We start from the raw sequence: 25,160 nt of genomic DNA on the forward strand, positions 1-25,160 counted from the left end.
CAGCCCGGAAAAATCACAGCAACCCAACTGAGAACTGCTGAATGAAACAGATAGTGTGTGATGGAGGTAGGAAAAAGCATTCATTAAATTCAAAACGGAGTATGCCTGAGCTGTATGATAATCCACTCTTCCAAACACTTGACACGTTCAGTGGGATGAAGCCTTTAACTCGAACGGGGAAAACACAACGTGAATGACAGGGCGGCCTCCTTCCCGGAAGTCGCCCCCCAGTCTAAGCTGGTCCTCGGAGCCGGCGCCTTCAGAGCCGGTCACGTGTCATCAGAGCTCAGAGTCAGCTGACCGCTGGCTGCGCTGTTCTCAGCTGCTGCTGCTGCGGTGCCTCTTCCTCCTCCTCCTCTCGCCATGTCTTCTTCTGCCGCCTCGGTCTTGTCGGAAGCTGAGGCGGCGGCACTGCTATGGGAGCGGGCCTGGTCCCTCGAGGAGGTCCGCGCGGGAAGCCAGGGCTGGTCCTTGGCCGCGGATGCCGGGGTAAGGCCGGGGAGGGAGGCAGGTCCCGAAAGAGCGGAGCCTGGCGCAGCCGGACCACAATTCCCAGAAGCCCTCGCCCGCTCGTCTCATGGCCAGGAATTCTGGGGACTGGAGTCCAAAACACCAAGCTTCTCAGGCCTGGTCTCATTCGTCCCTAGCATTCTCTTTTACCGGAAGTTAGATTCCAAGAGCTTATTATTGGTTGTATTTGAAATCAGTGTTCCCACTGTGTTTGTGAAAATGACGCCACGAGCACTGGGTCCCACCTAGGACCTCATTATAACGATTTGCTTCTTCATTGATTATTATTACAGACAGTAGAGTCTCGCTTATCCAACGTAAACGGACCGGCAGAACGTTGGATAAGCGAATATGTTGGATAATAAGGAGAGATTAAGGAAAAGCCTATTAAACATTAAATTAGGTTATGATTTTACTAATTAAGCACCAAAACATCATGTTATACAACAAATTTGACAGAAAAGGTAGTTCAATACGCAGTAATCATAGAATAGTAGAGTTGGAAGAGACCTCCTGGGCCATCCAGTCCAACCCCCTGCCAAGAAGCAGGAAATCACATTCAAAGCACCCCCGACAGATGGCCATCCAGCCTCAGTTTAAAAGCCTCCAAAGAAGGAGCCTCCACCACATTCCCGGGGCAGAGAGTTCCACTGCTTAACAGTTCTCACAGTGAGGAAGTTCTTCCTGATGTTCAGGTGGAATCTCCTTTCCTGTAGTTTGAAGCCATTGTTCCGCGTCCTAGCCTGCAGGGCAGCAGAAAACAAGCTTGCTCCCTCCTCCCTATGACTTCCCCTCACATATTTGTACATGGCTATCATGTCTCCTATTAGCCTTCTCTTCTGCAGGCTAAACATGCCCAGCTCTTTAAGCCACTCCTCATAGGGCTTGTTCTCCAGACCTTTGATCATTTTAGTTGCCCTCCTCTGGACACATTCCAGCTTATCAACATCTCCCTTCAACTGCAGTGCCCAGAATTGGACACAGATGTTATGTTGTAATTGTTATGTTGTAATTACTGTATTTACGAATTTAGCACCAAAATATCACGATGTATTGAAAACATTGACTACAAAAATGTGTTGGATAAGTGAGTGTTGGATAAGTGAGACTCTACCGTATTTACAAAACCCCAAGATCCCCAAACAAGAGCTTAGGCATATATTTAAAATAAAAGGATGCTCGCCTAAACAAAACGATAATGTTTTCAGAATGTTATCAAGATATGGCTAAAAAGGGTACGAAACCTTAGGCCAGTGCTTCTCAAACTCTGCTCCTCCGGGTGTTTTGGACTTCAGCTCCCAGAAATCCCAGCCATTTTACCAGCTGTTAGGAATTGTGGGAGCTGAAGTCCAAAACACCTGGAGTAGCAGAGTTTAGAGTCCTTCCAGACAGGCCCTATATCCCAGGATCTGATCCCAGGTTTTCCGTTTGTCCCAGATTATCTGGCAGTGGGGACTCATATAATCCAGATTTAAGCAGAAAATCTGGGATATAGGGCCTGTCTGGAAGGACCCTGAGAAACACTGGCTTAAGCCATTGTTGACATCCTGCCATCCACCTTGAGAGGGAAATTTAGGCCCCTTTTGCACATTGCATTTCTATATTCCTCAGTAATGAGATTATACCATCCTCTGCTGGGTAATTCATTTATAAATGGCATTTTTCTTATGTACAGGCAGTCCCTGAGCTACAAACATCTGACTTACAAACAACTTACAGTTAAGAACAGAGTTAAGAAAACAGGAAGTGAGAGAAATCTGCCCCTAGGGAGGGAAATTCACTCCTAAAAGAGTTATCATGGGGAAAAGGTGTCTCCACTGAAGTTTTATCATCAATCCTTGTTTCCACACCAATCCAATTATCACAGGGACAGAGTGAGGTGAAATCTTCTGAACAGGGGCACAGACACCGAAACAACAGGGGTGTTAACCCTTCCCTATGCCATATATGTGTGTGTGGCTGGAGTTACACGTTAAAAATGTACTTGTTCTGACTTACATATCAATTTATCTTAAGAATAAACCTACAGAACCTATCTTGTTCATAACTTGGGGACTTCCTGTACTCCTTTTACATATATATGAGCTAATCTATATATATAAAAGGGTGATGGAATCACGGCACCGGAGAAAACAACTAAACTAAACGCCCCACAACCTTGAAAAGTGGCAGCACAACCTCTGATCCACGCCTCTAGGTTTATACAACAAAAAGAAAAGAAAAATTAAGTCCTAGCCACAGCAATGCATGGCCGGGCACAGCTAGTGAAATATAGTATGTAAAATGCTAATAAATTTTACATTGATATGAATACAATAGTACACTTCAGCATGTGCGACATTTCTACATTAACCAGTGAGGTATGCATAGCAACAACATATGTCAGAATAATAGAACAAAATGCAAAAAGCATAGAAGCATGGAAGGCCCTGAGCATACGATCCTGACAAGTACTTTTCAATTTCTACTCAGTAGTGGATTGCCTTGGGATAGGGACTGTCATTCACCTTAATTTATGCCACTGGCCTGTTATGAGCATAACATGAGTTGCGGAAGGGGGAGAGATGCCTTAAATTCCCTGCAGAAGGAGCAGAGCTTTAGAAAGTTCCTAATAAATTACTATTCCTGTAATGCTGCCATATTCTAATGACATATCAATGTGAGTGGTGTATAGATAAAAATCCAAGGCACTGCTGTTCCATCTATTACTCTAACCTCTCCTCCAATAATATAAAACCGTGAATGCTATATGGATAAAACCAAGGCTATTCTTTGCTTTAATCCTGTCTCTTCCAGTCCCTCCCTCCCTCTCCATAATAATAATAATAATAATAATAATAATAAAAACTTTATTTATATACCGCCCTATCTCCCGGATAGGACTCAGGGCGGTTTACAGTCATAAAAGCAACACAAACATTACATAATAACATAATACACATTATAAACAAAGTAAAATAATACAATTATAACAATAAATCACACTTACATGACCAGATCAAGGGGACGGGAACCATAAATCCAATATATTAAAATGCATCATTTTAGGCTAGGGAAATCTTATGCAATATATTCAGGCTCAGAAATCGGCGGTAGTCCAATATAATTACTCAAAAACCTGCTGACACCACCAGGTCTTCAGTTCCTTACGGAAATTGGATAATGTAGGGGATTGCCTGATCTCTTTTGGCAATGCATTCCAGAGCCGGGGGGGCCACTGCCGAGAAGGCTCGTTCCCTCGTCCCCACCAGCCGCACTTGAGACGGTGGTGGGAGCGCGAGAAGAACCTCCCCGGAAGATCTCAAGGTCCGCACTGGCTCATAGGAGGAAATGCGATCACGGAGATAGGTAGGGCCCGAGCCGTGTATGGCTTTATAGGTCAAAACCTGCACCTTGAATTGGGCCCGGCAGTTTATCGGCAGCCAGTGGAGCTGCTTTAATAGGGGCATTGTGTGCTCCCTATAGCCGGCTCCCGTTAGAAATCTGGCTGCCGATCTTTGAACCAGTTGGAGTTTCCGGGCCGTCTTCAGGGGCAGCCCCACGTAGAGAGCATTGCAGTAATCCAGTCTGGATGTAACTAAGGCATGGACCACCGTGGCCAAGTCAGACTTCTCGAGGTATGGTCGCAGCTGGCGCACAAGTTTTAAATGTGCAAAGGCCCTCCCGGCCACCGCCGACACCTGGGCATCAAGCGCCATAGATGAATCCAGGAGGACCCCCAGACTGCGGACCTGCGCCTTCAGGGGGAGTGCAACCCCGTCGAGCACAGGTTGCCACCCAATACCCCGATTGGTCCCACGACTGACCAGGAGGGCCTCTGTCTTGTCTGGATTAAGCTTCACTTGTTAGCCCTCATCCAGTTCGACACAGTTCGACACATGTGTCATTGAAGACGTTTGCTTTATCTCCTTTGTCTCATAGATGCTCATAGATATTCTTATTTTTCTATAGCTTTTGCATTTTCTGCAAGAATTTTCTCAGCAAACAATCTCTAGGACTCATGAAATCAAGAAGCAACTGGACAGACTGATTCATGAAACAAAAAGTACAGATTGTCGCCTGCACAATGTCTTCAATGGCTTCCTCATGCTTTCAAATACGCAGTTCATTGAAAATGTAAGTATGTTATAATTATGTGCTAGATCATGAAATGAAATAAACTTGTGGTGTGGTATGAACATATGGTATGGACGAAATTGCCCTTAATGAGCACCATCAGTCCAGTTGTCTTGGTCTTGCATCTCCAAAACAATGTTATCTAGGCATGTAACTGTTTGGTGCATTTTGAATTGTTTAATATGAGGTAGTTTTCTCATTTTTTGGTTGCATCAAACCAAATTGGTTGCAGAAGTCAAATGTAAATATGAAACTGAGTAATGGTAGATGCTTTGAGATATCATTTACTAAATTTTACTCTAGTATTTCTTCATTTATTTCACCTTTTATTATTTATCATTGACACCTGGCCCTCACTGTTACAATTCATTAATTTTGACTATAGCACATCTGATTTCAAACTTTTCAACTTTCTGTCACATTTTAATGTGATCAAGAAAAGAACCCAGGACTGGATTTTGGAGATGATACACTGTACCTATAGCAACTAGGATCAGTAGAAGACAGGCCAAGTTTGGCCCAGATCCATCATTGTTCGATTCAGAGTGCTCTCTGGATGTGAGTGAACTAAAATTCCCAAAAATGTGGGTCAGTCCCCCCCCCCCCCAACCCCTCCAGTACTTTCTATTGGTCATGGAGAGTCTGTGTGCCAAGTCTGGTCAAGATCTGTTGTTGGTTGAAGGCACAGAGCTCTCTGGATGTTGGGTGAACTGTAACTCCCAAAATTAGAGATCAACCCCCTTCTGTATTTTCTCTTGGTCATTTGTGCGCCAGGTTTGATCCAGATCTGTCATCAGTGGGAGTAACAGTGCTCTCTGGAAGTGGGAGCTGTCTCAGAAATCACCTATATACATACACTCACTTTTATTATAAACTAGTTTCAATATCCGGCAATGCCTGGTGTAGGACTTTTGTAATGATAAATACTAGAAGTACTCATTTGTTTTTGCATTTTATGAATGGTCACATTAGAAAATGTGTAAGGGTGAGTGAACTATAACTCCCATAATCCTGGGTCAATTCCCCCAAACCTCACCAGTATTCAAAGTCGGCCATGTTCAGTATGCATGCCAAATTTGGTCTTGATTCATGGCTGTTTGGGTTCACAGTTCTCTCTGGATGTAGGTGAAGTGCAATTCCCAAAATTCAAGGTCAATTTCCCACAAATCCCATCAGTATTCAAAGTCAGCCATGTTGGATATGCCCGGATTCATTGTTGGTTAAGTTTCAGTACTGTCTGAATGTGAGTGAACTATAAGTCCCAAATTCTTGGATCAACCCCTTCCAGCATTTTCTGTTGGTCGGGGTAGGTGGTATGTCTATGTGCCAAGCTTGGTCCAGATCCATCAGCGATGGAAGTCTGGATGCTAGAACCATTTTGGAAATCAGTCACCCACAAACCATACATACAAACTTTGACTTTTATTATGTAGATAGATATAAATATTGTGTTTGCTTTGCTTGTCAACAATAACTGCATGTGGTTTTAAAACAATTGAACCTTTGTGTTTATATTTATAGAGAGTGTATGATGATGAAGTGGAGGAACCCATACCTAGAAATGAACAAGGAGACAAACCAGAACAGGCAAGTGAATTGCCTTTAAAAAGTAGCTGTCTGTTGGTGAGATTCATTGTACATGCACTGTGGTGAAAGTGACAAATTAAAGATCCTGAGTTGACAAGACGTTAAGAGGACTATTACTTCTAATGTGTCTTTGAGTCCCTCCATTTTGCATTAAGTCAAAGACAGTTTGAGGACAATTAACATCAACTGTGCATACTTAGAAAGGGATGTTCAGAACTTACGTTTAAAATGTACTACTCTTGTGTTAGTAGTCATCTGCAATAAATCACTATGACCGAGAGGTCATGAGTTTGAAGCCCGGGTTGGGTTAAGCCCCCGACCATTAAATAGCCTGGCTTGCTGTTTACCTAAGCAGCCTGAAAGACAGTTGTATCTGTCAACTAGGAAATGTAGGTACGCTAATTTAACTAATTTACCACATCATAAAACTGCCAGAAGGACACGGAAAGGAATGAGGAAGTAGAGTACTTGGTGTCACTAGTGAACGGTGAAGCAACAGCTCCCCTTGTGGCTGGAATCGCGCATACTCTCATGAAGATAGAAATGTTAAAATGGAAATGTTAAAATTGCCTCTGTGTCTGTCTATACTGCATGTTGTTTCTCTGATGGGATTGAATGTTTGTCATATATATGTTCATTGTAATCTTCCCGGAGTCACCTTTGGAGTGAGAAGGGCGGAATATAAATACTGTAAATAAATAAATAAATAACTGCACGGTGGCAGATAGGAAGGTGCTCCAAATGGTCACCATTACTGCACAGAGAATCATTGGTCGTCCTCTCCCCTCTTCGGAAGAACTTTATAAGTACCGCAGCTTGAAGAAAGCTCAGAGCTTCTTGAAACTCCATCTCACTGAGCAAAAATTTTATTTGAATTATTATCTGGTAGACAATACAGGGTGACAAAGACAAACAGACTGAGAGATAGCTTTTATCCTAGAGCTGTAACTATATTGAACTACCGGTATATGGTTTCACATTGATGTGGCATTGGGGGCTGTGCGGTGGTGGTGGGAGTGCAAAGGGATGAGTGTGTTGTTTTGTGATGTGCACTAGGGAAAGCATTTAATTTTGTTCTACTTATTTATTTATTTAGAATATTTGTGCCCCGCCCTTCTCTACATGCGGACTCAGGGCAACTTACAACATAAAAACATACAAATCCCAACAGTTAAAATTTGTAAACAACAATAAAAACATGGTAAAAACATACATCAATTAAAACAATAAAATTATAATCTGTCACATTGTACAATGACAATAAAGTTATTCTATTGTTGCCCCAAAATCCCAGTTCTTCTATTGTACTTTAGAACAATATAATCAGAAATTAACTGTCGAATGTATCGATATTGCTTTTAAAGGAGAAGACCCGTGAGCAGAAGGAAATTGATTTGATTCCCAAAATCCAAGAAGCTGTGAATTATGGACTGCAGGTTCTTGATAGTGCCTTTGAACAGTTGGACATCAAAGCAGGAAATTCAGACTCCGAAGAAGAGGCAAATGAAAGGGTAGAATTAATACTGGAGCCTAAGGTAACGGTCCTTGTATCTCAGGTTTGAACCTTTCTCTGCACTAAAAAGAGAGCATAGTATAACAGATGATCTTAGATCAGGGATAATTTGTTTTGGAGCTAGTGAGTTAAAGATGAACCTGAATCAAGACAGTGAGCTCTATCCTCAGGCTTCTAAAGTATTCTTGATTTTTTCCCTATCTTCTTAATAACTAAAAGTCTTCTATAATTCACATTATCATTTTCCCATAACCTGGTGATGCCAAGTAATTAGAGTTACATTCTCACGTATAAATCTTGGGTCATTTCATTTCTTTTCATATTTAGTTAATTATTTTTAAAGTTTAGTGTTTATACATGTAATGTCAGAGAAAATCTTGATATCTATTTTAAAACATTTCAAAGCCATACATATGATAGATTGAAATCATTTGAATTTCGCTTTAGAGAAATATTGCTGGCTTGAAAAACTGATATCCTAGTTTCTTCTTGTGTGAGTGGGTGGAAAAAAGTTGATAGCTTGCATGTTGCATTTTGGTAATGTTGGTAAAGGAAGCTCATAAAGCAGCATTTGTTAAAAACACAAAAAGATCCAGTCCAAAGCTTTGTGTGATCCAGCCTTCCCTTGACATAGCGACCAAACAGATGTATACAAACAAACACCCTTATTTTCCTCAGCTGATATTAAGTGTACTGCATCTAAAACTGGAAGCATTACAAGCCATCCAAATACAAGCCATCCATTGTTAATTTTATTGTCTGTGGTTTTGTCTAATCCCTTCTTAAGGCTATCCAAGTTGACAGTCCAAAGCAGGAGTGATTCCTCCGTTCTCTTTCACCCAATGAATTGAAAGTATTTGTCATTTGTTAGCTAACATGTATCTTTTTGGAGGACCCCCTCATCACTTTCTAGTTACCTGAGCCCCCAGCTTGCGAGCAATGGTATACTTGATATAGGCAGATTTAAGATTAATACTCAAGTATTCTTAAATATGGGAATTTCTCAATGTTTAGTATGGGAGAAGTATGGCACAATATATCTCCTGATAACCTTTCATTTATATTTTTTAAAACATACGATATATTACTTATTTCACATAGTCTCGGGTTTTTCTTTAGATTTGCAAATTGTTCAATGCTTATCTCTGAAAAAGAAGTTTGATCTGTGTTGCAGATGTGGTATATGTAAGTTTTCAGGTTTTCAGTTTACCTGGTATACCATAAGGGAAAAAAAATCTCTTCCTTTTTCTAGGATCTTTACATTGAGAGGCCTTTGCCATATTTAATTGGCTCCCAGCTCTTCATGGAGCAAGATGATGTTGGGCTTGGTGATCTCTCCAGTGACGGTACGGCCTATTTTTTTATTACTTAAGTGGAACAAGAGCTTTATGACTGCATATTTAGAACAGATGTAGGCAATCTGGATGCCTTCCTAATACAATTTTACTGATGCTTGAAAATTACTCATGCTGGCTATGCTAGATCTTATAGTAGTTAAAGGTTCAAAACATATAATGGATCCTGGATTGTGTACATTTGTATTAAAAGTAGAAAAAGATAAGTTCGCCTGGTACTGTTTTTTTGCTGTTACTATATAGTCACTAGGTGGAATGTTGGGGGCATTCTATAAATTGTGGGAGCAGGGACTTCGAGTACCAAAGTATCTATTCTACCCATGTTGAACTCTTGATTTGCACAAAGGCACTAGGAATATGATCAGTTAAATAATACATGCATAAGTCTAATCTGAATGCATCTTTTTCTTTCCTGTGTGGAACAGAAGGTTCAGTAGATAGTGATCGTGGGAGCATGATTGACAGTGAAGGAAAAGATGAAGAGGTAAGAAGATAAATCTTTGTCTTGAGTATTTTTGTCTTAGCTTTGAAACAAAGGGGTGTAACACTTCAAGGAAATGGCAGGAATGTATGTGTTACCATGCTGGTGGTCTCCAGACTTTTGTCTTTAGTATAATTTATTTTTTATTTATTGTATCAGAAGTGAACCGACAGTACAGTTGTAATGTATTCAAAAACATGAACAAAGTTAAAATGTATGATTTAGTATGATATAAATGAAGTATTTTATATGTTATTATATAAATAAAGTATTTGGACATTCTTAATTCTGCTTGAATATACTTGAGGTGCTCTTAAGCTGCTTCTATGTTTCAGGAACTGGAAGAATTTGGTGATGCAAGTGAGGATGATCAGAGACTGGTAAGAAATGTACTCAGTCTCCTATTCATTGTACCTTTATTGTAAGCATAGATGACTGTGCAAAAAAAAGAAAGTACTACTACTCAGCTCTAGTACAATCCAATGGGGTCTCTGTACATTTGCAAAAACCCATTATTTTCCACAAGTGTGAAAAACTACAGTTACAGGTGAGCAACCTGTTCATTCATTTGTAAAGTGAGACTATCAAATTTAGGAAAGACAGGTCCCTTCCATACAGCTGAATAAAATCCCACATTTTTTGCTTTGAACTGGAATATATGGCAGTGTGGACTCAGATAACCCAGTTCAAAGCAGATATTGTGGGATTTTCTGCCATGATATTCTGGGTTATATGGCTGTGTGGAAGGGCCCACAGTTACAGCTCTCTCATTTTTCCCAACGTTTTGATGTGTTACAATCTGGAACTGAAATCAATTTAATTGGTATTGATGTACACAAGATAGTAATAAGTATAGGTACCTTTTTCTATTTTGGTGAAAATATTAAGTAAATAAAAACAAATTGTCATTTGTTGGTTGCCTCATTCATCTTATTTGCTGTGTCATGCTTAAATAAGCTCTGGTGGAATCCAGTACCTCCAAAAGTCACATAAATAGTTGAATGGAGTCCATTTGTCTGTAGAATGCCATATGATCTCCAAGGAAGGCCCTAGAGTTTTTTGTAGTGGACATCTAAATAAATAGCATAACAAAAAACAAAGTGCTACTAGAAAGGCCTACGGTAAAGTTGTGTAGAAATACCAGTCATGTTTGGGTTATTCAAAAAACTATCCCAAGCTATGAACATGCCCATAGTGCTATTAAATCCATTATTCCAAAATGGTACATAGCACAGTCATGACTTTGCCTAAAGGAAGGCCATTCCCCAAAACTGAGGCCCTTTCTACACTGCCATATAAAATCTAAGTGGTGGCAATACCAATTAAATCAATTTCAGTGGCAGATTATAATGCAACAAAATGTGAAAAAGTCTAAAGTGGTGGAGGGGAAGGATACTTCTGCAAGGTCACATATTGGGAAGCTACTGCCTGATAAATAATATATAGGAAGTTGGATAAATATCACTAGAGAGAACATTGTTTTCTCAGTGTGCTTGAATATGAGATAAAGAATTTACCATTTCCCCCCAGAAAGTAACATTGATAAGTGATGAAGAAGAAGATCTTTTTGGTGACTCTGAAAAGGGAGAAGAGGATGAAGAGTGTGACTTAGAACAAAATTTGAGGCCGGTAAGGAATTGTTTGAAAATTTATTCAGGAAAATTTTTCCATAGCAGGCATTTTTAATTTGGGGTCCACTGAAAGATTTCAGGGGGTTCATGAACTTGAAGTGAAAAATGTTTTTAATGCCTTTTGTATTGTATTGTTGACGTGATGGCACTGGGTTGCCAATTTGTAAGCCGCCCTGAGTCCCCCAGGGGAGAAGGGTGGGGTAGAAATACCGGACATAAATAATAAATTAAAAAATCATCTTATGGTATCTTGATTTTCTCTGACTTCTAACTGAAATCTAGCATTAGTTCACTGATGAATGTATTAAGTTACAGTAGTATTCATTTCATATCACATTACAGTTGTTTTGAAAAAAACACGTATGCTCACCCGCACTTTGAAATTATGGTAGTTGCTATTTATTTATTTATCATGTGAGAATTGGGGGTAGAGTTATCATATATTTAAAAACACAAAGTTAAAAACTTGGCAATTGTACTAAATGTCCTTTGACCTGAATCTGGCCACTTGAAGTGCCTCTGGTGTCTCTGTAAGAAGGTCCTCCATTGTTCATGTGGCAGGACTCAGACTGCATTGTAGAAAGTGGTCTGTGGTTTGCTCTTCTCCACACTCGCATGTCTTGAACTCCACTTTGTAGCCCCATTTCTTAAGGTTGGCTCTGCACCTCCTGGTGCCAGAGCGCAGTCTGTTCAGCGGCTTCCAAGTCACCCAATCTTCTATGTGCCCAAGGGGGAGTCTCTCATCTGGTATCAGCCATGGATTGAGGTTACGGGTTTTAGCCTGCCACTTTTGGACTCTAGCTTGCTGAGGTGTTCCTGCGAGTATCTCTGTAGATTTTAGAACGCTATTTCTTGATTTAAGGCTTTGGAGTGCTGGCTGATATCCGAACAGAGGATATCTCTCTTCTGAGTCCTGATTCATTCATAGCTTCTGATGAAAAGCACTGTTACCCTTTGAACAAGGAATAGGACCATAGAAGCAGCTACTGAGTAATTCAGTCCTACTTACTTTTGAGAGTTGTTGGGGTTTTTTTTTCAGCGTTTCCAGTCTCTCAAGATTTGCAGAGAGTCTGAGAACTCCATGTAAGACTTATAAATCATTGAGAAAGATGTAGTAGGTCAGCCTTAGAGGTTGCAGCAAATAATCCACAAATGATCAAATCTATGGAAGATAAAAGTGCACAGGACACTACAAAAAAACTGGAAATTAAAGCAAACACTATTTTTGTTACCTTGAGGAACATCTCTCTAGGAAACTCTAGTTCCTCCAGCACAACTCTGTAGTCCCGGGCTGTGGCGCAGGCTGGAAAGCAAGCCAGCTGCAACCAGCTGCAATGAATCACTCTGACCAGGTCATGAGTTCGAGGCCCGCTCGGAGCCTATGTTTGTCTTGTCTTTGTTCTATGTTAAAAGGCATTGAATGTTTGCCTATATGTGTGATGTGATCCGCCCTGAGTCCCCTTCGGGGTGAGAAGGGCGGAATATAAATGCTGTAAATAAATAAATAAATGAATAGTCACCTTCACCGGAAGTTACCAATAAAGTCAGACTGGAGGACCTAGCAATTCCTAGAGAGGTGTTCCAGTAGAATGTGCCCATAGTCAAAGTCATGCCCACAAATGTGGAGGGCTGGTTGTACTTTCAGAGCTCAAAATATGTGTGCTTTTCTGGAAAATAAAGATATTTTTCTAGTACCTTTTGAAAATTGGTTTACGTGAAATTGGAACTACGAACCTTTCTGTGTTTTCTTTCTCCTGTCTTTCTCACTTTAGAAAAACAAAAGGCCTGCATCATTTACAGATGAGCTTGCGGCTCGTATCAAGGGGGCCACACCAACTAAACCAGAGGAAGAGCAATTGTGTAAGTTGTGATTCAGTTTTTTTCATTTTGCAGTAATATTAAGGTCTATGTATATGTCAGAAATTTTTCTTGGTCTATAAATGACCTTTGTCATTTTTGGCATACATCCCGTATGTTAATCAGATGGAACTAAACTTTTCCATTGCACTACGATGAAAAAAACACTACCATAACCTCCTTAACCACAGTTCCAATTGTGGCCAAAGAGATTCTGTTGCAGATCCTTCAACAACAAACCAGGGATGAGCTTGCAGCACTGTCTAGTTTGGAGGAAGTGAGTAAAGCCTTCAAGCAATTAAAAAATAACAAAAACAACAGCAGGGTTAAGGCTAAGCAGTCACCTCTCCACAAAAGTTGACATCAACAACGAAATCATATAGTTGAGTTTCTGAATTTAGATTCTCTGCTTTAAACTTAATCAAATGAATCTACACTGCCATGTAATCCAGTTCAAATCAAATAATTTGGATTCATAAACCCAATTATATGGCAGTGTTGATGGGACCACTATTGGAGCTCAGCAAGTACAGAATTTTTTTAAATGAAAAAGTGTTTGAGAATCAGGGCATTCGTAGAGATGCCAAAATGCTTGTTTATAAAGCTGTTGTTCTCCCAACTCTGTTATACATGGAGCATCTACAAACGTCACTTTCGGCTTCTGGAACGATTCCATCAAATTGCCTCAAAAAATCCTGCAAATCTCTTGGGAAGACAGGAAGACAGATGTCAGCGTTCTGGAAGAAGAAAAAAGACTACCAGCATTGAAGCAATGATCTTCCACTATTAACTTTGCTGGAGCAGCCATGTTGTCCGAATGCCTGATCACCATCTCCCAAAGCAGTTGCTTTATTCTCAGCTCAAGAATGGAAAATAGAATGTTTGTGGACAATAAAAGAGATTTAAAATGAGCTTAAAACTAACCTATTAAAAAGCAGCATAAACTGAGAACTGGGAATCTCTGGCCCTCAAGCACTGTAACTGGAGGTCAGCTGTTGCCAACAGTGCTGTGGATTTTGAAGAGGGTGAAAGGGAGGAATGTGTCAAGAGGAAGGCGTGTCAGGCAAACCCTTGTATAGGCCGCCCTCTATCTAAAAATTGATGCCCTCATTGTGATACTGTGTGTATCCAGATTAGATGTCTTCAGTCACGTATGGACCCACCACCAAGGGCTGTTTGTGCGCTGGAGAGGCATCTAGTAGCAGTGATCTGAAACTGTGTCCCACGCTTTCAAGTGGCAACAATTTCATTCATGGATAGTTCATGGTTGCAGAGATACAGTGATTTCAAATCCAATCCAACTTTATGAAACACATGATATATACCTGTTGTTGATCAAATGTACTTTTCTGAATGTAAATATATATTTAGGTAATACACACAAACACACATATACAAATGTGTGCATGCACATACACATATATATAGGCGATTACATTGTTGCAAATTGATCTCCTAATTATATGTGTGTATCTGTGTCTGTATGCATGTGGGTATGTGTATACATATATTTAGTATGGATGATCAAATGGAGTTTTTTGTTGTTACAAATTGAATGTTTACTCATAGAGTAAAAAAGAGGAAAATTGATTATGTATTATACTTTTCTCCTTAAACTATTAGCATATCCGAAAAGTAAGAAAAATGTGACTGAAAAGGAAGAAGTTCCATCAGATGGTATGTTCTGCATCTTCTTTATGTGTTAAGTTTTTTTTTTTGAGATGATGGAGCAGGAAATTATGGGGACGTTCTTGGTTCCTTTTTAAGTCTGTTTTACATGTTTTAACCTTGGGGAATTGAGCTATAGCTTAAAAGTACCTTTCTCCTTTTATTTATTTCTTTTTAAAGAAAGCATGTGAATAAATTTATTAAGTATTTTTGTAAGTATGCTTAGAAATTATTGTGGAGTGTAAAATCCCAGTTGTCATATCTGAACATCTTATGTTAAACATTTTCATAGATTCATAGAGTTGGGCCCAGGACAGAGCCCTGTGGCACCCCAATGGTCACTTCTCTCCAGGATGAAAAGGAGCCATTGATAAGCACCTTTTGGGTTCGACCAGTCAACCAATTCCCAATCCACCTAACAATAGTATTGTCTAGGCCACATTTTACTACCTTCTTTGTGAAAATGTCAAGGGAAATCTTGTCAAAGGCCTTACTGAAATCAATATATGCTACATCCATAGCATTCCCTTCATCTATCACACTTGTGACTCTCATTCTTTAAAAAAGAGATAAGGTTAGTCTTCCATGACTTGCTTTTGAGCCATTTTGGATTAACCTTCTCTCCTTTTTTGATTCTTTATTCTTATATAAAATACTTTGTCATCCTGTTGTTTTTTCATTTGTGGGGAGAAACGGAGGAGGGGGATGTCTCAATTTTTCCCCAAGATGTTTTCAGGTCTTTCTTATTCTTAATGGAGTGGTTGAGTCTACAGTGCCCTCAGAGCTAGGTTTGCAATATAATTATATAGAGTAGGTGAGGAAGATATGTTGATACAGCTGTATATTTATATCTACGCTTATATAAACATATATATCTATTATATTCATAGATGATGATGATATATTTAAGCCCCCCAAGTTGACTGATGAAGATTTCCTGCCATTTCCATCTAAAGAAGGCCTCTTCGGCAGTGGGCTAGGACTTTTTGACAATGACGAGGTATGTATCTGATGAAGATTCCTGTACAAAAACCCGCCATATCCATCGTCCCCCTGCTTGCTGGTTTGTTGGGCGGCCAGTTCCCAAACAATGCTGCAAAATAGACCCTATACAGAATTAGCAGATACCTCTTAGAACCCCCACTATGCCCTGGAGAAGTTTTCCAAGAATTCTGCCTCCATTGCTGCCCTGTACAAGGTTTCAGTGAATGCATTTGCCATATCTCTGCTAGCCTGGCAGACTCAATGCATCCACTTGCGAGACTTGCAGAGAGTCTGTTAACTGAAATCTGGTCCTAACCAAAGCTATTCAAATATTGTCTAAACGTTAATATTCAGTGTTTCGTTGTTTTCCTGGTCAGAATTCACTGATATTCCAAAATATTATCAAGCTCTGCTGTTGTTTTCACATCAGCCATTTCGAATGCATCTGTAATTTAAATTACTCAACAATGTTTGGCTCCTGCTGGTAACTGGAGACTATCAAATTTAAGACAATCACAATTTAAATACAAAATACGTATTATGTTTTCTCTTACATTCTTCAGAAGGAGTACATAACAGAATATGCAAAGTGGTACAGCTTTAGATCTTTTTTATACAGATTTTAATAACTCATTGATGTTATGCTTGATTATATTGTGGTAGAGAAACATCACCAATACAAACATTTTAATAATAATAACAACAACAACAACAACAACAACTTTATTTTTGTACCCCGCCTCCATCTCCCCGAAGGGACTCAGGGCGGCTTACATGTGGCACAAAGTGCCTAAAACAATACATAAAATAAACACACAGTACAATACAAAATCAAACCACTAGTATATAAAACAACAATTTGAACTCAGAACAGCATTGAGAACATTTTCTCAATGATTAGGTTAAAAAAGAGGCAAGAATAAGATATTCGGAAATTCCTGGTTGTCCTGAGCAACACTACAATGCTCACAAACCTTAGTGATCTAGAATTATGGGAGTTGAATTTCGGAATGTGGTTGATCCTCTCAAAAGGAGGAACTTGACCTAAAGGCAACAATTTAGCTAGTGTCTCCTTTTAGTTAATGCTTGCAAATTTCACACTTAGCATGAAGAAAACTATGTAGGATAAGTGGGGAAATTCATAATTCCTTTCAAAGTTCCAGCGCTATGCCTTTTATTATTTTATTATTTTGGATAGAAATGCCACTTCCTCCTCTGGGATCTCATTACTGTGTTAACCTAATCCTGAAACTAATTCGATGTTCTCTTATTTGGAATTACATGCCAGGAGCAAGGGAAAATTTTCACGTTGTAAGCTGTAGTCAGTTAGAACAACCATATGAAAATGTATTCAGAGGTATGTTGGTTTACACCAAATCCACAAAACATTTGGGTGGAAAGCGCAAAATACATCATGCAAGCTTTCAAGGCTCAGTTGGCTTCTTCATCAGGCAAGAGTTATTTTCAAAATCATATAGGAGAATAGTGGCAATGTTAGAATCTCATCTGATTTTGTATCAAATTTTTTCTATGGTAGTTAAGTTGGCATGGGAGATTTTAAAAAGGCATTGCTACATGAAATCAAATACTGTTCTAATGAATTTGAAAATGTAATTGTAGGCAAATAGAAAAGTGGCTACTTTGTATATCTCACCATTAATATAACTGTTAATCTGTGTTTTCAACCAGAGTGATCTTTTTGCCGAATTGCCAAAGGGGAAAGCCACAGTAGAGAAGGAAACCCGATCCCCTATAAATGATGGTAAGAACTGACTGAATTGTGAATATTTCTAATATCCAATGGGCAGGTATTAACAGGAAGTTCTGGGAATACTGCATACATCATATATCTTCATATTTTGCATACTAGTCACTATGTTTCACACAAATGGGTCTCATCTGCACCTACGCAGAATAGCTTGGAGAACTCCTATAGCTAAGCAGAGTGTTTTGGTGATAATTCCACCTCCCTCTGACCAGACGTTGTTGACATTCCTCTTGTTTGCCTCAGTTTCTTTTCATCATCAAAACATTAACAGTGTGAAGGAACCTCTCTGTGCAAATTCAGAATATTTTTTTCTGTCATTTCCTTCAATTTTTTTCTGTAGCTTCCTTTATTTTTTCTTTATATTTTTCTAGTTTCCTCCTTCTCTTGGTAGTTTTTATTTTATTCTCATTCATGGGTCATGATAACACTCATAGTTTATGGCTTCAGAGTCATAGACTCCTAACATTCTAGAGTTAGAAGAGACTGCAAGGGCCATTAAGTCCAGATGCCTGCAGAAACACACAACCAAAGTACTCCCATCAGATTGCTATCCAACCTCTGTTTAAGTTGGATCTTTAAAAAGTGATTCCGATGTGACAGTAAAATTCCACAGACTGACAGGCATTCTCGTTGCCTGTTCATTCTTTTTATAGTAAATCCAGATGTCCTTGGAAGAAATCTCAATCCAGATCTTCAAAGTACAAATCAGTTTGCATCCTCTGTGATAGAGAGACCGGGATAGATCTCAGAGTCACCCTCCACCTAAATATCTGTCCTTACTTGTCCTCTGGAATTTCAAGTATTAGACACAGAGGAGTCCGATTGCCATGGGTTTATGGCTCAGATAACGGTAGCTTTTCTGAATCTGAGGAGCTTAAGACTGAAACATTTGAGTGGCCCATGCCCCAGCAGGATGTAGTAGAGACCAAGGGGGCATGTCCTTCTTTTGAAGAGTGCAGAAAAGATAAGAGGCTTTATAAGTCCCAGTGTCTGTTGAATAGGAAACATTGACTCATGAAGCAATTGGGACAGAATGTGATTCTATAGTTACAGGTAAACAACATCTTCTTCATGGGTCTCTATGATGCAGACAAATGGGTGACTGACAAGCTAACTCACCTGAAGAATGTTGAGTCAGAGACCCAAGAGAACAAGGCATGGCCAAAGCGTGTCTTGGCCTAGGCTCTTACATTCAAATATTGACTTCATGAGGGGTGGGTGAACATCGTGGCATTCACTTTGCAATTTATGTTCTTTATTAGAGCCATCATCTAAAGCTGTAAGGAAAGTTCCTGCTGGAGCAGTTTCTCTCTTTCCAGGTAATCTCCAACTGACCTAAAACAATTGATATTTTCTCTGTTCAAGTAAAATTATGTCCCCAAAATGCTGTTATGGTTTGCAAAGGATTCCTGGCTTACTCTAGGCAGGGTATCTCTAGTTCAGTAAATCTCTTAAGAAGAGAAGCTTAATATTGCTTTTATTTGAACCAGTGATATTCAAACATAAATATTTCTGTACATGACTAAACCTACATATCCTGAAGGTACCAGATTCTATCTGATCTTGGAAGCAAAGCAGGGTCACAGTTGGTTAGTATTGTTGGAAATGAAGAAGAATCAACATTTGTATATAGGGCATTTAGCGAAAGGGAATCCTGAAGTGCATACCTGCTGTCTGGTTTTTCACCTCTGTTCCCTAGATCAATGTAAACCAATGTGTTTTGCTTTCTGTCTGCATGTAAAAGTCAAATTCCCTTCTTCTCAAAAGTCTTTAGTGCATTATTACCCTTTGTTTGAGAAGGGGATATATGAGGCCTCTTTGCCTAAAGATGCCTTTCATAAACACATTTTAAGTAGCTCACAAGACCTTATGTACCATATAACTTTTTAAAACTGCTTTCAAGTGGACTGGGAGCAAAAAGTGACTCCAAGATCCACCTGAGTTGCCTAACTATGCTTTGGCTTATCCATATTTGTATCTAATGATTACAAAGGTAATTTATAAGTGAAATGGTAATTTGTTGGCTGCAGCAACATCATGTTAAATACTCCAGCTTAATTAAAGAATACCGATAATGACATCTGCCAAATATTTTTAGGTGGAAATGATGTATTTAGCCCCTCATTTCTATTGGGGAAAGAAGATAAGAAATTGATAGAACCAAGTACAGATAAAGCTCAGAAATTTAATGGAAGTGTTGGCCTGTTTGATGATGAAGACTTTGAGTCAACTAATGCAAATTCAATTTCAGGTGAGTTTCTCAATACAATTGCTTTAATTCTTTCTCTGATTTCTCCTATCAGATGGTCTCCGTTTTCTTTAGAATATTGTCTTGCCTTTTCTTAGGTTGTTTGTTTATGCAAAACATGCTGAGGAAATTTTAACAAAAATAATTTCAGTAACCAGATTTATTTTGCAATTCTAATCATATATCTAACATCTCCATATCATTTACTGCTTTACTTCTGTGTCATTAAAGGTGGTTTGACATACAGGCATCTAGCAAGTTAAGATTTTCATAGTACAGAGGTAAACTGATGAGTAAATTTTGTTTACCCTGTTACATATTTGGAAGTAGCTCCTGAGAAGGTTCTTTCCCTTGTCCTCACCAAATGTTCCTGTTACGATAGTGGGATGGAGAGAAAATCTTCCTTTGCTGCTCCAACACAAACTAATAATAATAAAATAATAATAATAAGTTTATTTATACCCCACCTCCATCTCTCCCAAAGGGGACTCGGGGTGGCTCACAGAAATTTCAAATAAATACAATAACAGTATACAATACATCAGTAGACAAAAACATGCACCAATTATAAAATCTAAACATTAACCTATGAAATAAAAACACGCTTAATAAAACATAAAATTAAAACCAGCGGGGTTACAGTAATAGACAAGTTAAAGTGCGCATTATAAGTTGTTAACTCAAGATAACAGATAAAGTGCAGCAGATTTGTTTGAAGTCAGTTTAGGATGGGAGGAGCCCTGAGCTAATTTCAAGTTGACCAGGAGAAGTGCGACCTGTGCAAAAAGGGTCAAGGAGCATAATTATTATGGGGATGGACAGTCTAACCAAAGGCCTGTGTGAAGAGCCAGGTTTTTAGGCTCTTCCGAAACGCAATCAGGGCTGAATTTTGAATAATTTGAATAATTGAATTTTTTGAATAATGGATTGAAGTTATAAGAAAAGAGATTCTTCTTAAATATTAGGAAGACTTTTTTACTGTAAGAGTTGTTTAACATGGAATAAGTTTCCTTGAAGGGTGATGCATTGTGCTTCTTTGGAGGTCTTTAACCAGAGGTTAAATTGACATCTTTCAGATGTGCTTTAGTTGTAGAAATGCAGGGCAGAGAGTTGGACTAGAATGGCCCATCTAGTCTCTTCCGCTTCAAAGATTTTATGATTCTAACTATTTTTTAAAACCCTTTGCTGTAGTTTTGTTCCCGAAATAAATGTTTGTGTTCTGTTTTTTAAACAGCCAAACCCACAACTGGTCTATTTGATGCTGAGCAGGATCTTTTCAAAGAAAAGACTGTCCCCACCAACATTGTAAAGAATGCTAATACAGACAATAAAGAACTTACAGCAGGACACAAGGTAATCAGACTAAAGTTCACTGAAGTTTATTTTTGCAATAAAATTTTGAAATCATTGTGTCATTGAGAATGTCTCCTTTTGAGCATCCAAGTTATCTTGGACGTAAGAGAAGTTAATGTCTAAGAGATGGTTTAATTATGGTTATTAGAAGCGACTCCTTTGGCCTTGGATAAAGATAGAATATACTGCTTAGTTGGAGAATACAAAGTAGCAGTTCAAACGAGATATTTTTTTTATCTTATTTTGGGACTGCCACTACATTCAAGCTGCGCAATTTATCAAACAAACTTCTGATGTTCACTTGGATTCAGCTACAATTTTTGCTCCTTTATCAGCTTCAACTCTGCTAATATTCAAGGTGCATTGCTTTACAAATCAGAATCCAGATGCTTAGAAGGCTAGACCATCCTAGAGGCCCATCACATTGTCCCTGATTATACCCAAGGACTCTGGAAATACACAGTTCATATATTGAATTAGTTTCCACTATTGTAAAAGTTCTAAGGCCTATAAAACAGGAAAATGTCATACTGGAGAGGTGCACCAACTCATTTTCCTTCTCAAAACTTGGCTTTTAATTTCAATGTTTTTTTTACATAATGATCATAATTCTAAATGAATAGCTGATAGCAGCTTTTTCAGAACAAACCTCTTTTCAAATTAACATGTTTATGTTTTTAAGAGTTTGCCATCATCTGCTGAGAACAATAAGCCTTTTACCCAGACACCTTCCAAAGACCAGAAAAGCCTTTTCTCTGATGAGGAAGATTCTGAAGTAAGTTCTTAACTCAACTGCATAGCAAATTCTGAGCGAACATGCCCTAAACATTCCAAATGTTGTGGATTTTACTATGTATTTTTGCCTGTCTTGAGTTTGTAGTTATGATTGACTCAGCATTTAATTATCTGAATAATTTTTGTCCTTAAAGGCAGAATGTATTTTTGAGAAACAGTAAAGATTAGTTTTGTATACCAGGCTCATGAATTTGTTTATGGGTTGAAAGACATGAGAACTTTTCTTTCTAACTAATAAGAACAAAAAGGGATGTTTGGGAAAGTTTTGCTGCATATGTCAAAAACACATTTGGCTTGTTGGAGTCACAAAGGATATCTTCCAGCTTAAATGTCTGCTGCTCTCAGATTCCAGCTATGAACTAAGCACCATGCTGTTCTAAGCAAGGAATGAAAGCAACACAGCCCATCCTCAGATTAGGACTGGTCAGTAGAATGTAATAACTAGCAGTCTCGGCAGAGGAGGTGAAATGACTGCATGACCTTTCTCCTAAGTGTGTCAGGGCTCAATTAAGCCATTAGACAGAAATGATCTGTTGGGCCTTGTGTTCGCTTTTACCTAACATAATCCTTCTCCCCTAACAGATAAGGCAAATTCATGCACTCAGCATTTGAGTCAGAGTATGTAAAGCCTGAATTGGTGAATGCAACTTTTTTTGTATTCAACAGGATTTGTTTTCTTCTCATCAGTCCATAAAAACAAACAACTCACCTTTATCATCAAGCAAAGTGACAGCAAAAACATCTCTGTCCTTATTTGATGAAGAGGATGAAGAGGTAGGTGATTTCTGATAATAACTAGCGCTCTCTGAATAATATATGCAAGCAACAAACAAATATTTATTACGGTTATAGACCAGCATAAGAATGGGGTACAGTCTGACAAAAGCATTATACATTAAAATCATTATAGTTTATGCTAAAAGCTAAAATACAGAGGTATATTAAAGGTTGAAACACATAATACTATTTAAAAGGGGGGAAAGACTAGAGGAAATGAAAAGGGAAGAGAGTCTGGAGGGAAGGGTAAGAGCATTCAGGGAGTATAATGGAGCATAAGGAGGAAGGGGTACAGTCAAGCACAGGTCTAGGGGACTCAGGGGTGGGAACATTAAGTATTTATAATTTCAATTTACCAATAAGTTAGAGTGCTAACTTGTAGAACCAGTCATTACCTGGCAAATTTTAAGCGCTGCCACGCAAAATTTGACAACATTATAGGTTATAACAGAGTTGGTATCTGAAAGCAGCAGGGTGGTGTGAAATGGTCCTGAGCGGCCCGGATGTTTACATAGCAATGGCGAGATGAGTCTAGTTCGAATATCTCTATAAAACAGATACTGGAGGAGCACATATTCAGTTGTTTCTGTATTTCCAGAATCACAAGGGTAGGGGGTCTTCCGATATTGACCCTCGAGTACAGCTGATGGAAGGGCATGACATTGTGCCTGGGTACCTCTAGATTTGTTAAATATGTCTTAGGTGAGGCAAAGTAACTAATGGCTTCCTTGGCGAGGAAGGTTGGGGCATTGGCTAGATACAATTGGTGCTTTGTCTGATATGTTTAATGAGTGCTTTGGCTTGATCATATTCCATACTGAGTAGCAACCCTGGAGGAAAGCCCAGAGATGAGATTTTAGTTGCTACTGTCTGTTTCCATGTTTGTGAACTTGACATACTTAACTGCTGATAGAAGCTTTCCTTCCACTCCTCTCTAGGGGGAATGTCAAGTGTCTCTTGTTAATTTGTCATTCCTACCTCTTTTTGGGAACAATAGCTGCCTTTGAAAGCTTGGATAAACAATTAAAGTTAACATTGAAATCTGGATTAAGCTGGGGCAAAGGCTGCTGAATCAGAGGCACCTGGTGAAATTGCCAACCGTCATAGTGCATGCATCTGAGTCTTTTTCAGTGATATTCATTGCTAATTATTATTATTACTTTATTATTATTATTATTATTATTATTATTATTATTATTATTACTATAAAGAGCCCTGAAGGGACTCAAGGCAGCTTACATGGGGACCAAGCCCATCATAAACAAAGTTTACAAGCTAAGACACATAATAACATATAAGCAATCTAAAACAATTAAAACCATCAGATCTTTGACTTACTACAATGACTACAGACAACAATGGGGAGCCAAATACACTATGTAGTATGCCACTGCTTCCTGATCGTCATGCAGGCCATCCAATGGCTTCTGTGCCTGTGTACAGCAATAAGTGTACATGCGCTCCCCAAAGCAGGATAAACTTTGCTGGAGTGGTGCACCTTTGCTGAGAAGACCTCTTTTGAGAAGACCTTCATACTGAAAATAGAGCGTTTCTGGAAGAATATTTGGTTTCATGAGTTTTTGGCACATTCTCTATGTGCCATTCACCAAAGCAAGTTGATACCACTGAAAAACAGTAAAGCAAAAGCTCAAGAATTTTGCAGTTTTTATACAAAGTATTTCATTGTTGTTTTTTGGAATTTGCATGCTTAAGAGAGGTTTTCTGCTTCAAACTGTGCTTCAAGCAGTGGCTGAGCTTCTTTTTATATCTTTTAGGATCTCTTTGGTTCTGCACCTAAGATGCAAAAATCAAAACCACACCAACAGAAAGCAACCAGTTTACTCTTCAGCAGTGATGAGGAGGTACTATCTACAGAAGTTGGCAAAACAGACTTTATCTATCTCTAGCTATTTGAAACCAACGCCATTTGGTACAAGGTGTTTCAAAATGATGGACTCAATTTCAAAACAATATAGTTCATGACAATGTGTTACAATTACACAGAAAGTTACAAATATGGTAGTTTAATGAGTTATCAAGTTTTGCTAACCATTTTGATCCAGACCCAAATCTAAAAAAACAACTCTGCAAATGGAGAATATCTCAGTAGACCTTATATTATTGGGCCATAATCTTGTGGATTCCTGAGGCTAGGGGCTGTTTGTGTACAGGGAGATATATTTAACAGTAATCATTTGAAACTTCTATGTCTCACACTTTCAAGTGATAAGTGCTTCTTTCATGAGTTATTTGTGATTGCAGGAATATAGTGATTTCAAATCAGGTTCATCTTTTTAAAACTCTTTGAATCTCTATTTTTGTATCTGTCACTTTGAAACACCCTGCAATATCTATATGGGATGTCATTGTGTACACTGAAATGTACGTGCTGTTGGCTTTGAAAATTTGCTGTCTCTTCATAATCAGCTGCCTCCTGGCTCACAGCAACTTTAGCAAAGTCTTCTATAAAATATATACAAATGAATGGCAACTCTTCTAAATTTTGTCTTGTGGTTT

General features: G+C 38.8%; 1 protein-coding gene across 1 annotated transcript in view; it reads left to right on the top strand.

The window, feature by feature from the left end:
- Positions 1 to 278: 278 nt before the first annotated feature.
- The window catches only part of washc2c (WASH complex subunit 2C), a 39,673-nt gene continuing 14,791 nt past the window's right edge, over positions 279 to 25,160 (top strand). The window contains exons 1-18 of the mRNA XM_008117731.3: positions 279 to 489; positions 4,462 to 4,626; positions 6,148 to 6,213; positions 7,578 to 7,748; positions 8,979 to 9,072; positions 9,507 to 9,565; positions 9,898 to 9,942; positions 11,093 to 11,191; positions 12,966 to 13,053; positions 14,674 to 14,727; positions 15,609 to 15,718; positions 17,392 to 17,464; positions 18,733 to 18,789; positions 19,569 to 19,721; positions 20,953 to 21,071; positions 21,754 to 21,846; positions 22,533 to 22,640; positions 24,419 to 24,505. Coding sequence (XP_008115938.2) covers positions 364 to 489; positions 4,462 to 4,626; positions 6,148 to 6,213; positions 7,578 to 7,748; positions 8,979 to 9,072; positions 9,507 to 9,565; positions 9,898 to 9,942; positions 11,093 to 11,191; positions 12,966 to 13,053; positions 14,674 to 14,727; positions 15,609 to 15,718; positions 17,392 to 17,464; positions 18,733 to 18,789; positions 19,569 to 19,721; positions 20,953 to 21,071; positions 21,754 to 21,846; positions 22,533 to 22,640; positions 24,419 to 24,505 — 1,767 coding nt within the window. The 5' untranslated portion in view covers positions 279 to 363. The remainder of the gene's footprint in view (positions 490 to 4,461; positions 4,627 to 6,147; positions 6,214 to 7,577; positions 7,749 to 8,978; positions 9,073 to 9,506; positions 9,566 to 9,897; positions 9,943 to 11,092; positions 11,192 to 12,965; positions 13,054 to 14,673; positions 14,728 to 15,608; positions 15,719 to 17,391; positions 17,465 to 18,732; positions 18,790 to 19,568; positions 19,722 to 20,952; positions 21,072 to 21,753; positions 21,847 to 22,532; positions 22,641 to 24,418; positions 24,506 to 25,160) is intronic.

Source organism: Anolis carolinensis, chromosome 3 (assembly GCF_035594765.1).
Source record: "Anolis carolinensis isolate JA03-04 chromosome 3, rAnoCar3.1.pri, whole genome shotgun sequence".
NCBI lineage: Eukaryota > Metazoa > Chordata > Lepidosauria > Squamata > Dactyloidae > Anolis > Anolis carolinensis.